General features: G+C 36.2%; 2 protein-coding genes across 6 annotated transcripts in view; one reads left to right on the top strand and one right to left on the bottom strand.

Annotated features, from left to right (window-relative positions):
* The window catches only part of Abi1 (abl interactor 1), a 64807-nt gene extending 58062 nt beyond the window's left edge, over positions 1 to 6745 (top strand). For all 5 annotated transcript variants that reach the window (XM_055608579.1, XM_055608576.1, XM_055608581.1 and 2 more), the window contains 2 exons: positions 2145 to 2330; positions 5909 to 6745. In XM_055608579.1, coding sequence (XP_055464554.1) covers positions 2145 to 2330; positions 5909 to 6084 — 362 coding nt within the window. In that variant the 3' untranslated portion in view covers positions 6085 to 6745. The remainder of the gene's footprint in view (positions 1 to 2144; positions 2331 to 5908) is intronic.
* Positions 6746 to 7725: 980 nt separating this feature from the next.
* The window catches only part of Pdss1 (decaprenyl diphosphate synthase subunit 1), a 43214-nt gene continuing 38885 nt past the window's right edge, over positions 7726 to 12054 (bottom strand). The window contains exons 10-11 of the mRNA XM_055608575.1: positions 11948 to 12028; positions 7726 to 8176 (exon numbers count right to left, since the gene is read on the bottom strand). Of these exons, the coding sequence (XP_055464550.1) occupies positions 8036 to 8176; positions 11948 to 12028 (222 nt within the window). The 3' untranslated portion in view covers positions 7726 to 8035. The remainder of the gene's footprint in view (positions 8177 to 11947; positions 12029 to 12054) is intronic.

The raw sequence follows: 12054 nt of genomic DNA, 5'->3' as shown, positions 1-12054 counted from the left end.
ACTGGAAAAAACAAAACCCAGTATTCTTTTGCATTATTGCTAAAGAGACACCTTGACACAACTATTTCTGTTCTTTTTTTGCGGCACATGATGTTAAGCTTATTATTCTTACTCCACTGATATTCCAAGTTTTATTTCCAAGATTTTTTAAGAAAGTTAAAATTGAGAAATTGTATATCTACACTCTAAATATTTTATAAGTACTCATATTTTATGTGTTTTTAAATGCCAGTGTTCTAGTGCTCAGAGGAAAGTGACAATAAATAGATGTAGCTGGAACCTAAGATAGGAGCCCCTAATCACTTACGACTTTCATTAGTAACATCAGAAAGGCTTTTGGATGAAACATGCATAGTGTTAGGTATTAGGGCAAAAAGGTTGGATAAATCAGACCTTACCATGAAATTGAAGGTAGGCTGATGTATACTTCATGGCAGTTGAGTGGAAATCTTCAACTAGTTCATTGTAGGAATGAACAGTGACAGCTGTTTCTGGACTCCAACAAACATGTAATGTATACACAAAGCCAGTTAAGGGTATGTGCTGTGGTTGTTTGATGTCAGGAGGGTCGTACCCGTTCTCCTCCACATCAGAAAGCTTTATGGAGGAGATGGCAGAGGTAGGCATAAGTAGATCCGTGCATGGGGTAGACAGCCCGACTGCTGACCTGTTTTTATCACTGAGTGAGCATCACCCCGTGAAAATTACTTTTATTGTCTTTTTCATCTCAAGGATAAAAGTAAAAATCACAGAATTGAAGCAGCAATGAAGTAGGACTATTTATTGTCTGCCACCTTCAATCTTGGCTAGATTTTCAACATACTGTCCAAAGTCAGGAAGAATAACCTTTAAAACCTACACCAGTGTATATAAGTACATTTTCCTTCCTTTTTTCCTTTTTACTCTCTCTCTTTAAAAAAAAAAACAACAAAAAACAAACAAGAGCCTCTTTATATAGCTATGGATGGCCTAGAAGTAGCTGTGTAGACCACACTGGCCTTGAACCCACAGAGATCCACCAGACACACCAGCTTCTGACTTCCAAGTGCTGGGATTAAAGGCATGCACCACCTTTCCTGATTTTTTCCCCTTTCCCTTAAACTTTTGACAGATTTGTGGACTAGAAGGTTGAGCATTAGTTGTGTTAGCTTTGAATTTCTTAATCCTAGGAGCACTGGAGGCCCAGTAGGTGCAGTTCTGGCCCCACACAGCCATTCCGCTGTGAACATTTCAGTCCTTTACAGCACATGCGCACGCCTAGAGTCTGAAGTGTGATTCATTTTATTGTTTGTTTACTTTTGTTTATTTTAAGATTACTGCATCTTCAATATTTTATGTTTAAATCTTAATTGTGCTTACGTTAGAAATTGGATCTTTAGGATCTGCTCCCATCTCATGCATTTGTTTTATTAGCCATAATGCACAATCTTAGTTTCCTTTCTACATTAAATTTTGATTATCAATATAACATTCTTTTAAATATACTTAATGCAATTTTCTAGTTGGTAATTATTTTTTTGTTTCTGTTAAAATTGTAGTAAGAATAGAAAACAAGCAAACAAAACCCTACACAAAGACGCAAACCTGACCTGATACTAGCAACTTGGCTTTTCTCTCCATTAAAACAAACAAACAAAAAATATGTTCACTTAAAATGTAGTTTCTACAGCACTAAAGCTATTAGAAGCCAAAACTGAGGGCATGATATCCATAGTAAAAACTATCAAACCTTTAATGTTAGATTTTTAAAAAATGTATATATTTTTTTATTCACATTATATCCTGGTTGTAGCTAATGTAAGATGTTTAATGCTATTCCAAATGACAGTTTCCTTAGGTAGCCAGGCCTAGTAGAGCTTTGTTTTTTTACCTGAGTCTTATGTAAGGAAACTTCTTTACTCCTGTAATTCTTGTGAAAGTAGATACTATATTCTAACCTCTTGCATTCATTAATTTTTAGTACCGATTTTGCTTAATTTAGCTCATTTTATTATTGCAGAATTATGCTAAAAAGCAGTATAAATGTTAACACACCCAGCTTTTATTTCTAATCACTGCATGCTTTATATAGTGCATGCTATATTGTTAAATTCTGTTAATTTTAAATTTTTCCTTAAGACTGATTACTTGTCTGATCCTTTTAGTTGCTGACAGCCCAACTCCACCACCTCCTCCTCCACCAGATGACATTCCCATGTTCGATGACTCGCCACCTCCTCCGCCACCTCCTCCGGTGGACTACGAAGATGAGGAAGCTGCAGTAGTTCAATACAGTGACCCATATGCAGATGGGGATCCTGCATGGGCTCCCAAGAACTACATTGAGAAAGGTGGGGCACTGTCACCACATATCCCTACAGTTTTACTACTGTTTATTACTTACCAGTCAAGATGGTAACCCTCACTTAATCCTGACTACATACAAAATTGTTAGATGTACATTTTCAAATCGTGTGCTTCTAGCATCAGATTAACTTGCTTGCATGTGTTTTATAGATCAAACAGTTAAGGCACAAAACTGAGCTAAAGTCTTTGCTGAGGTCATAAGTAATTAGTGATTGTAAACATTTCCTCTGACACCACATCTTCTTTTGCCTCTCCTCTCTCCTTTCCCTCTAGTCTCTCTCTCTCTCTCTCTTTTGTTTTTAATCAAGGGCAGGTATAGTGTAGATTTTGCAGGCTATATTGGCTCAATTGGTTTCTGGCTTAGAGTTGGACATTGATATATGTGAGTAGATATAGCCATGTTCAGTAAAATTTTTATTTACAAAAATTGGCAGTGGGGGCTGGAGAGATGTCCTAGAGTTGAGGGTATTTCTTGCACTTGCAGGTTCAGTTTCCAGCACCCACATGGTGGCTCACACCAGTCTATAACTACAGTTCTAGGGGATCTGGTGCCTTCTGACTCCCAGCACCAGGCACACATTTGTACATACAGATACGCAGACAAAACACTCATCCACAGAAAATAAAATTTTAAATACGTAAATCTAAAAAAAATGAATTGCAATGGTTTAGATTTCCCACAGGGCTATTACTACTTTTTAGTGGAAATCAAGTTAATATTTAGTAGACTTTAAGCCAGGCATGATGGTATATACCTGAAATCATAGCACCCAGGAGGATCATTGTAAAGTTCACTGTAGCCTGTTCTACATAGAGATTATATCATCCTTTTGCCATGGGCAAAGAAAAGAGTTCATAGGATTATTATCATAGGATTGTCATAAGGATTCTGTTGCTGTGGTAGAACAACATGATTGAAATCAACGTGGGAAAAAGGAGTTTGCTTCTTACAGTTTAGAGAATTCGGGACAGGAACCTAACATTATGGAGGAGTGCTGCTTAGTGGCTTGCTTTTTTAAGCTTGCTCAGCCTGCTTTCTTATGGCATCCAGCATTGCCTGCCCAGGAGTGGCAACAACTGTAATGGGGCGCTGCCACGCACCTCAGTCAACAGTCAAGAAAAATGCACCACAGATTTAGAGGCCAATCTTATGGAGACATTTTCTCAGTTAAGATCCCCTCTTCCCAGATAGATTTATGGCTTGTGTCAGGTTATTGAGTGCACTTATATTTAAAAATACCACTTTTGTAAGGACAACATAATGAAGCCTGTTTAACTTGGATCAGTAATTGGACGTAACTATTCCAAAAGCTTAGTTTTTGTTGATAACTCAATTTTAGTCTAATGTATGCTAATGTGATTCTATTCTAATAGACTTAAATTCCAGAGAGCCTTTACAATACATATAGAAGGGAGAGTTTGATCCTTTATCTTGGTTAGTTCCTGGAGAAGAGAGTCAACATCAAATCATTATTAATGGTTAAGTCATGGTAAGATTAATTATATGAGGGAGTATGCGCATTGAGACGAGACCCTTACACTTAAAGGAAACTAGAAAACAACAGCAGTACTTTTCTGAGGCATCTGCATAAGATGAACTAAGAACACAAGAAGACTTGAATGCTTTGGGTCTTGTCAGTCAGTATAAGTCAGTCTGACCACTGAATCTCACCTCCTGTGAGTCTACAAGAATGTTACGTTATCTATGGAAGTTTTCTTAATAGTTGTTGATTTTTTGCAGTCACTTCATCCTTTTAGCTAGTTATTTAGCCTTTCTTTTTTTTTTCTCTCTCTCTCTTTTTTCTTTCTCTCTTTATTTTATTTTTATTTTTTTTAGAGACAGGGTTTCTCTGTGTAGCCGTGGCTGTCCTGTACTTGCTTTATAAGACCAGGCTGGCCTCAAACTCACAGAGATCCACCTGCCTCTACCTCCACGAGCGCTGGAGTTACAGGTGCACACCACTGAGCCGAGCTAGCCAGATATTTCTTATAATATTTGATTATATTTCTTTTGTGTATTTTAAAGCTTTGATCACTATTGATAACGTAATCATTGTAGTGTGACTTTGTTGTAGAGCTAAAATGGAAGGAAATGGGTTTGTTGAATCCACTTCCTACAGTGTAGTAGACACTGCCTGTTTAACTTAACAAATGATGGCAGTCGATCACAACTTCAAGTCATTCCCTGCTTCACTCTTTTAGAGTTATTAGGAGACAGGCCATGTTTTTTTAGAGGAAAAATAATTCTGAACTACCATAAGTGTATTAAAAAATCCAGATTTCAAGAAAAAAAAAAAAAAAAAAAGAGACTGCCTACGAATAAATGAAGTAAATAAAATATCACATGTGTGTATCATTCACATATAGTAGAAAATTACATAATTTTAGAATTAGTTATTTAAAAATGGATTTAAGGGAATATTTAAATTCATAAACTAACAATATAAAAAGTAGTGCATATAAGTTGTTTTTTCCTTTCTATAACAATGGAAAGATAAAATATGTTAACTGCAAAGGTATATCTTAAACTTTGTGTCACAATTGCTGGGTTTTCCCTTACTTTTGCCATCTTTAAAAACAAAACTTAAAGGAGTAGAATTTTTTTTTTTAATTTTAAAATCTTGAATTTATCCCCATCAGTTAACATGGGATTTTGAATAAGTGGATTTATTTCCCATTAAATGTGTGGTGCACTCAAATTAGACATCTTGAGTTGTTACCTGGTTTACTGAATGGCTATGTAGCTTTGTGTATAATGCATTTATAAAATGGCACTTTGCTTAGATACTCCATGTATATTTGTCTGAATCAATAGAAATACTGACCAAGCTCCAAATTCTGTTGGAGTGCAGACTGATGATAATCCTAGCTCTTGGGGTGTTAAGGCAAAACCAAAACTCTGAGACCAGTCTAAGCTAAATAGTAAGAGCTTGTCTCAGAGAACCAAAACAAAACTAAAACCACCTAAATTCAAGGATTTTAAAATTGTTACTTCTTTTATTTTATGGGGGAGTGTATATGCCACTTGTGTTTATGAAGATCAGAGTTCTCTTCTACGATGGAGGCCTCTAGGGGTCAAATTCAGATCATTACGCTTGGCAGCAAGTGCCTTTACAAGCTAAGTCATCTCACTGGTCCTCTGATGTTTCTTAACGAGGTTTAGTAGAACCCAGTGCCGCCTTTAGTGTGATCATAATTGTCACCCTGACCATAGTAGCAGGTTAGTGATTTAGAGACTTGGTTGGTCACTTACTTACACTGATAGAAAAATACCAGCTGGGTGGTAGTGGTGGTACATGTCTTTAATCCCAGCACTCAGGAGGCAGAGGTAGACAGATTTCTGTGAGTTTGAGGCCAGCCTGGTTTATAGAGCATGTTCCAGAATAGCCAGGGCTATACGGGGAAACCTTGTCTAGAAAAAATTTAAAAAAATGAAAGAAAATGAAGGAAGGAAAGTTAAGTCCTCCTAGGTTTTCCTATACTATAGATTTATTTGGCATTACATTTTAAAATTCAAATATTGGCGATAGTTCTCACATGTCATACTTTGTTTCCTCCACAGTTGTTGCAATATATGATTATACAAAAGACAAGGATGATGAGCTGTCCTTTAAAGAGGGTGCAATCATCTATGTCATAAAGAAGAATGATGATGGCTGGTTTGAAGGAGTTTGCAATCGAGTGACTGGACTCTTCCCTGGGAACTATGTTGAATCAATCATGCACTATACTGATTAGTGTTTTTTCTTTTATTTCTTTTGCTTTCTTTTCATGTAGGTTATTACTCCATTGTACTGTGGGACTGTATGGTTAACAGAATTGTTTTAATGTTTAAAATGTGCCCATATTTTCAGGACATGTTTTACCGGTATATTTGGGTGTCTACCTGTAAGCATAAATTTTGGAAGCAGTTCAAATATTGCTGAACAGCAATTCATACCGGAGACTGCCTGTAATTGATTATGCGTATGTACTCACATATTGATAGTTTGTGACCAGCCTAAATATTCTGGGAATGTGGATTATTCTGTTTAACAAATCATGGTTCAGTATGCACCATTACATGTTTCAGTGCAGCGTGGTCACTAACATGTCCGACTAATAGGAAAATCAGAGAAGTTCAGTGCTGGTGCTGGTCAGACTTTTGGTTTCAATTCTCATTTAAAAAAAATACTGTGTTTAAAGCATGCATAAAATTTTATGTATTGAAATATACTTAACAATTCAAGATGCTTCCAATTTGTGTAACACTTATCTGGAGTACTCATACTTGAGTCTCTTAAGTTCTCCATGAAATGAAAGATTATCTGTAATGTTGTAATTTGTATCTAAGTTTTTTAATGGGTAAAATTTGCATTATAAATTTTTCCATTCATAAATATATAAGTGAACCAAAGGATTTTGCTCTCTCCTTTACTGGTTTGCTTTAAACGTGTGTGTTTGTGCATATGCAGGCACACATCCTCCCCCCCCCCCGCCAAAAAAAACAAAACAAAACAAAACAAAAAAAAAAAACAACCCAAAAAGATTTATTGTAGAATTATGGTTCTATTTTCTCAATGCATTAGCCTGAAGATATTTTTAGCTTTATCTTAATGTGACAGAATTTTGCAGATTTTGGAGCTAAACAGTGTGTCAAAGTAAGCATATGATATTCTATGTGTAAGAATCAGAAGGAATGCCACACTAGTCCTTTGGTCTTAATTAGACTGAATTTACACTGGTTCAGTGAAAGGAATTTAAATATTGTAAACATGGATGCAGTTTGTGGATAGGCATATTAATCCATTACCTGGGACTAGCAACATAAAATTTTACAGTAATTAGAAAAGAAAGTAGGCCATGTATTAATTTGGAAACAGGTAACAAGCAGGTTTGTATTGTAACTGAAATGCAACACATGCACTTTGTGTGTCTCCTTGATTAAGGGAGGGCTTGAGGGATATGTCTTTTGTATATAATTGTACTGCTTCGGATATTAAAGTAGATCACACAAGTGTGGGTTTCTATGTATTGAGAATTACATTTATGACAGTATAGTAAATGGTGAGAGTGGTGCAAATTATTTCTGAAAATTAAAGACCATTGTTCCTACCAAATCAGTAACTATTCATATATATTTTACCTTTGTTATTTTTGAAGTATTATATCATTAGTGATCAGATAGCTATATTATGCTTTTTCTTTTTGAAGCAGAATGTTTTCTTAATTTGTAAATAACCTGTTGTCTAAATTTTATCTACAGTCTTTTATAATAAACTATGCTCCTATATGAAAAAATTTGGATATTGTTAAAATATAACTAATGTGGATTTAAATTTAAATACAGACTTAAATTCTTTGGCCTTTAATCTTATGGTAAACACAAAGACAAACCACTTGAATTTTAACGTTGATTATTTATTTGTGTAATGGCTTTACATGTGGGCATTAACAGTGTAAACAATACCACATATAACCATCAGGATACCTCGATTAGAATTTATAGGACTATAATGACACTGGTTTAATTACATTTAAAAAGTTTACTGAAAAACTTTGCCAATAAAAAAAATTGCCCATCAATAGTAAGGTTGAAATTATTTTCTAAAATGATTTTTGGTTATCTGCACATGAAGCAAATATCATTTCACAAAATTCATTAGGCACAGTCTGGTAAAATAGCTGCCAGAAAGAACAGAAAGTATAGTCATTTGTCTCTTGTGAGGACACTTTCTGAAAGCTGAATGAGGGCATCCCTTTCTGTGGATGGTCTAAGTTTCCTGATCTCTCTCACTGCTTCGTGACAGTACTGCTGGGCGAGGTAGGTAGTTTGTTGCACGCCGTCACTCTACAGGAGACAAAAAAAAAAAAAAAAAGCAGAGATCACTGGTCAGCTCCTGGATTGCTGATTTATGATAGATTAATACCTTCTGAGATCAGATGAGTCAGACTATGCCTGAGGTTCTTTTCCCAGCAAGTGGCTGCCGATTTCTGTACTTTACCTCTTCATATGTAAACACTCTTCTTTAGCTCTCTCACACATGCAGAGATCAGCTGTCATGCAGCCAGCCATTTACTGTTATTTTTACAGAAGCATTAAGACTTTTAAAAACTTCTACCTAATCTGGGTGCTGGTGGTGCACATCTTTAATCCCAGTATTTGGGAAGCAGAAGCAGGTGGATCTCAAGCGTTCGAAGCCAGCCTAGTCTATAGAGTGAGTTCCAGAACAGACAAGGCACAGAGAAACCCTGTCCTATGAAAAAACAAACAACCAAACAAGCAAGCAAACAAGAAACCTTCCTGTTTTAAAATGAAAATCTAAATGGATGAAAAAGCTGGTTTCTGCCATCTGTTGCCTTTCCTGTTGGAAATGACATAGCCTATCTACAGAGTTTCCTAATCTAAGCATTATCTCACTGACTTAAGTTCTTTTGTGGATTACCTTTGCCATCATGCAGATTAACTTCTAGTTTCCTCTTGTATGAGGACACCATTACTTCTGTCTCCTTTGTGCCATTAAACACTTCTCTGAGATTCACAATCAGTTACTGAGAATACAATATTCTTAGTATTTGGGTGAAAAACCTTATTCAGAACATGTCAGAGTTTAGTTTTCTGTGCCGTTTGGCTTTCTCTCCTTGGTGTTTTAACACATCTTATGTAAGTACTAGCGCAAATAAATAACTTACTACAAAGGATATGTGCGAAACCAACATTTTTAATTTTCTTTTCAAGACTGGGTCTCACTCTAACCCTGGCTGGCCTACAGCTTACTATATAGATGATCAGGCTGGCCTCAAACTCAGAGAGACTGATCTGCCTTCGCCTTCCAAGTGCTGGGATTAAAAGATGCATGATCACAACCAAGGAGAAACCAACTTTTTATTCTCTAAGTGTGACTTCACTTGCCTGAAGACTTATTTAGCAGTTTAACTCAGTAGAGAATTCCAAATGTTTACTTAGACATCCTTTGGAAGGCCTTCTTCCTCCATTTTCTTCTGGCATCCAGTGTGTTTATTATACAGAGCCAGTTTTGGTATCTTTGCCTTTTGTAGTGACCACTTTGTAGATTCTCTTCCTGAAATACCTGTTACAATTATGGCCTTTACGTACATGCATGCATACATGCATATATACATTACACTTGGTTCTTATTAATTCCACACTTGTTACTGGTCCTCTTTCTCAAGGTTATCCCTTCCTGCTTTTATGTAAATCTATTCTATTAACTCTTCCTCTAATATCTTTTTTCTAAATTTAAATCTAGACTCTGCTTATGAGAAACGATTCTTTTTGAGACTCACTTTGCCTAACATCTTTCCAACTCTGATTTCGTTTTCTTTATGGCTGTTTAAATTTCCACTGTGCATATATATCACATTTTCTTTATTCACCAGTTGATGAACACCTAGGTTAGTTCTATTTATTAGCTACAGTGAACCGTCCAACATTAAACATGGACTGTAAGTATCTCTAGTTATGTGCTGTCTTAAGGGTCCATCAGATATATGTCCTGGAGTGGTAGACATAGGTCATATGGTAGTTCTCTGCACTGACTTCCATAGTTGGCACATGGCTTTACATTCCCATTGGCAGTAAGTAAGGATTCCTTTAACCCCAGACCCTAACCAGCATTTATTGTTGTTTTCTTGATAATAGCCATTGTGATGGTGGTTAAGATGGAATCCCAGTTTGAATGTGCATTTCTCTAAAGCTAAGAATGTTGAACATATTTTCAAATAGTTACTGGTCATTTGTATTTCTTTTAAAAACCATCTGTTTAGTTCATTAGCCTACTTAGTAAATGATTAAATTAGTATTTGAATTTTTCAATTTGACTATATATTTTGGCCTTAAATATATAGTCTATTGTTGACAGGATTTTATTTTTCTCATTGTGTATGGTGTCTTTTGATCATGAAGATGCTTTTATATATAATCCCATTTGTCAGTTTTTGGGATTATTTCTGTTCTGTGAGTCGAATAATAGGATGGGCATGAGATGGCTTACAGGTGGAGCACTTGTTGACACGTACAAAGCACTGATTAGCACCTGGCACCAGGGAGCTTAAAAAAGGTCTTGTAAGAATTTACTAGCTTTGAGGATTCTCCCATTTATAGTGTTCAGTCTTTATACTCACATTGACCTGCTCAGTAAGTTTTAACCAGCTCTTTAGTAATCCCGAGTCGTCCATACATACTGAATGAAGAAATAGGATTTAGAAGCCCCCATTGAGTGGGAAAGGATCTAGGATTTAGAGGACTTTGTCAAATTTGTTTTCTAAGTGCATGCCTGTGTCACCAAGACAGGTTGGCTTTTGAAAGGAATAGTAGTATTTATTAGAATTAAAATTTCCCTCTTCAGTATCACTGATCACTTGAGACCTTGATTAGCTTTCTAAGACCATGCTTTTGTACATAACCTGGGCATGTACATCATCATTATCATTCTTTATGTATCCGTTGCTCTAAACAATCATATTATAATTAGGTACCATAAACAATCCAAAAATAGTTTAAAGTATAAAGCAATGTTCTAAAAATTTGAACACATCTTCTGATATCTAGGGAGAAGTTCTGACACCCTCGGGGATACCAAAGGATGGCTGCACTGTTATTTCTACGGTTATATTGGAGTTGAGTTTTTATAGCACGCTAAGCACTCACTAAAACACTGGGAACATATTTACTTAGAATTCTTTCATGTGTTGCACACTAAATATGATCTCATACCATGCTTGTTTGCTTACTCCATTGCATGCATTTAACCTGTGGCCTCCAGAGAACTATATATTTGGAAACTGATCATTCTTCTTTTAAAAAAATCCATTTGTATTGTGTTTAGTGTGTGGATGTGAGTATACACATGACAGGGCACATGTGAATATAAGAGGAAAACTTGCAGGAGTTGATTTTCTCCTTCCATTATATGAGTCCCTGGAATTGAACTCAGGTCAAAGGCTTCGAAGCTCTGGAAATAATTATTCAAAACAAAACAAAACCCTTCGGTGTCTGAGAGAAATTTCTTAAGACATACAACACCATGTTTAACACAAGCCTCTAGGTCTTGAACAGTGTAAAATAGTTCTCCCTGTAAAAGAAGAGCTCTCAGGAAGGTATAGTTGACCATGTTGGTTCAGGTTTTTAGGACCCATTTACTTTTACTGGAAACAGTTATTTATGAGTAGGCTGTTAAAACCATTTAGGAAGTGAGCTTGGAGCTTGTTGCCAAGCCTGAACAAGTTCATTCTTCAGGACTCACATGGGGCAAGAAGAGAACCAACTCCTTTAAGCACAGCACAAAGGTACCACAAATATAAAAGTAAATTTTTAAAATGAGTATCCCAGTTTTCGTCAAATCAAGGTGACCAACTTGCCCTGTAGGTAAAATGTTTGCTACGGTGCCTGCTGTTGCCTTTTGTATTTAAAATGGTCTACCTGGAAGGGAGGCAAGATGTATCAGTACAGGTGCTTGCTTGCCAAGGCTGATAACCTGAGCTGATCCCTGGGATACACACCCTCTTACCAGTTGTCCTCTGACCTTCAAATATGTGCTAGGCACATGCATGTGCACAAACAAGATTAAGAAAAAAAAATGTCCTTTACAAATAGTCTTACCTGTAACACATATTGCCGAGCTCTGTCCACATCTCCTGGCAAGCTGAACCGTCTCATTATCATAGCGTTCATTTCTGGGAACTAACCATAAAGAAGGGAAATCTAGT

This window comes from Psammomys obesus, unplaced genomic scaffold (assembly GCF_907164565.1).
Source record: "Psammomys obesus unplaced genomic scaffold, mPsaObe1.curated_primary_1811, whole genome shotgun sequence".
Classification (NCBI taxonomy): Eukaryota; Metazoa; Chordata; class Mammalia; order Rodentia; family Muridae; genus Psammomys; species Psammomys obesus.
This window is presented reverse-complemented; position numbering and strand designations above follow the sequence as displayed.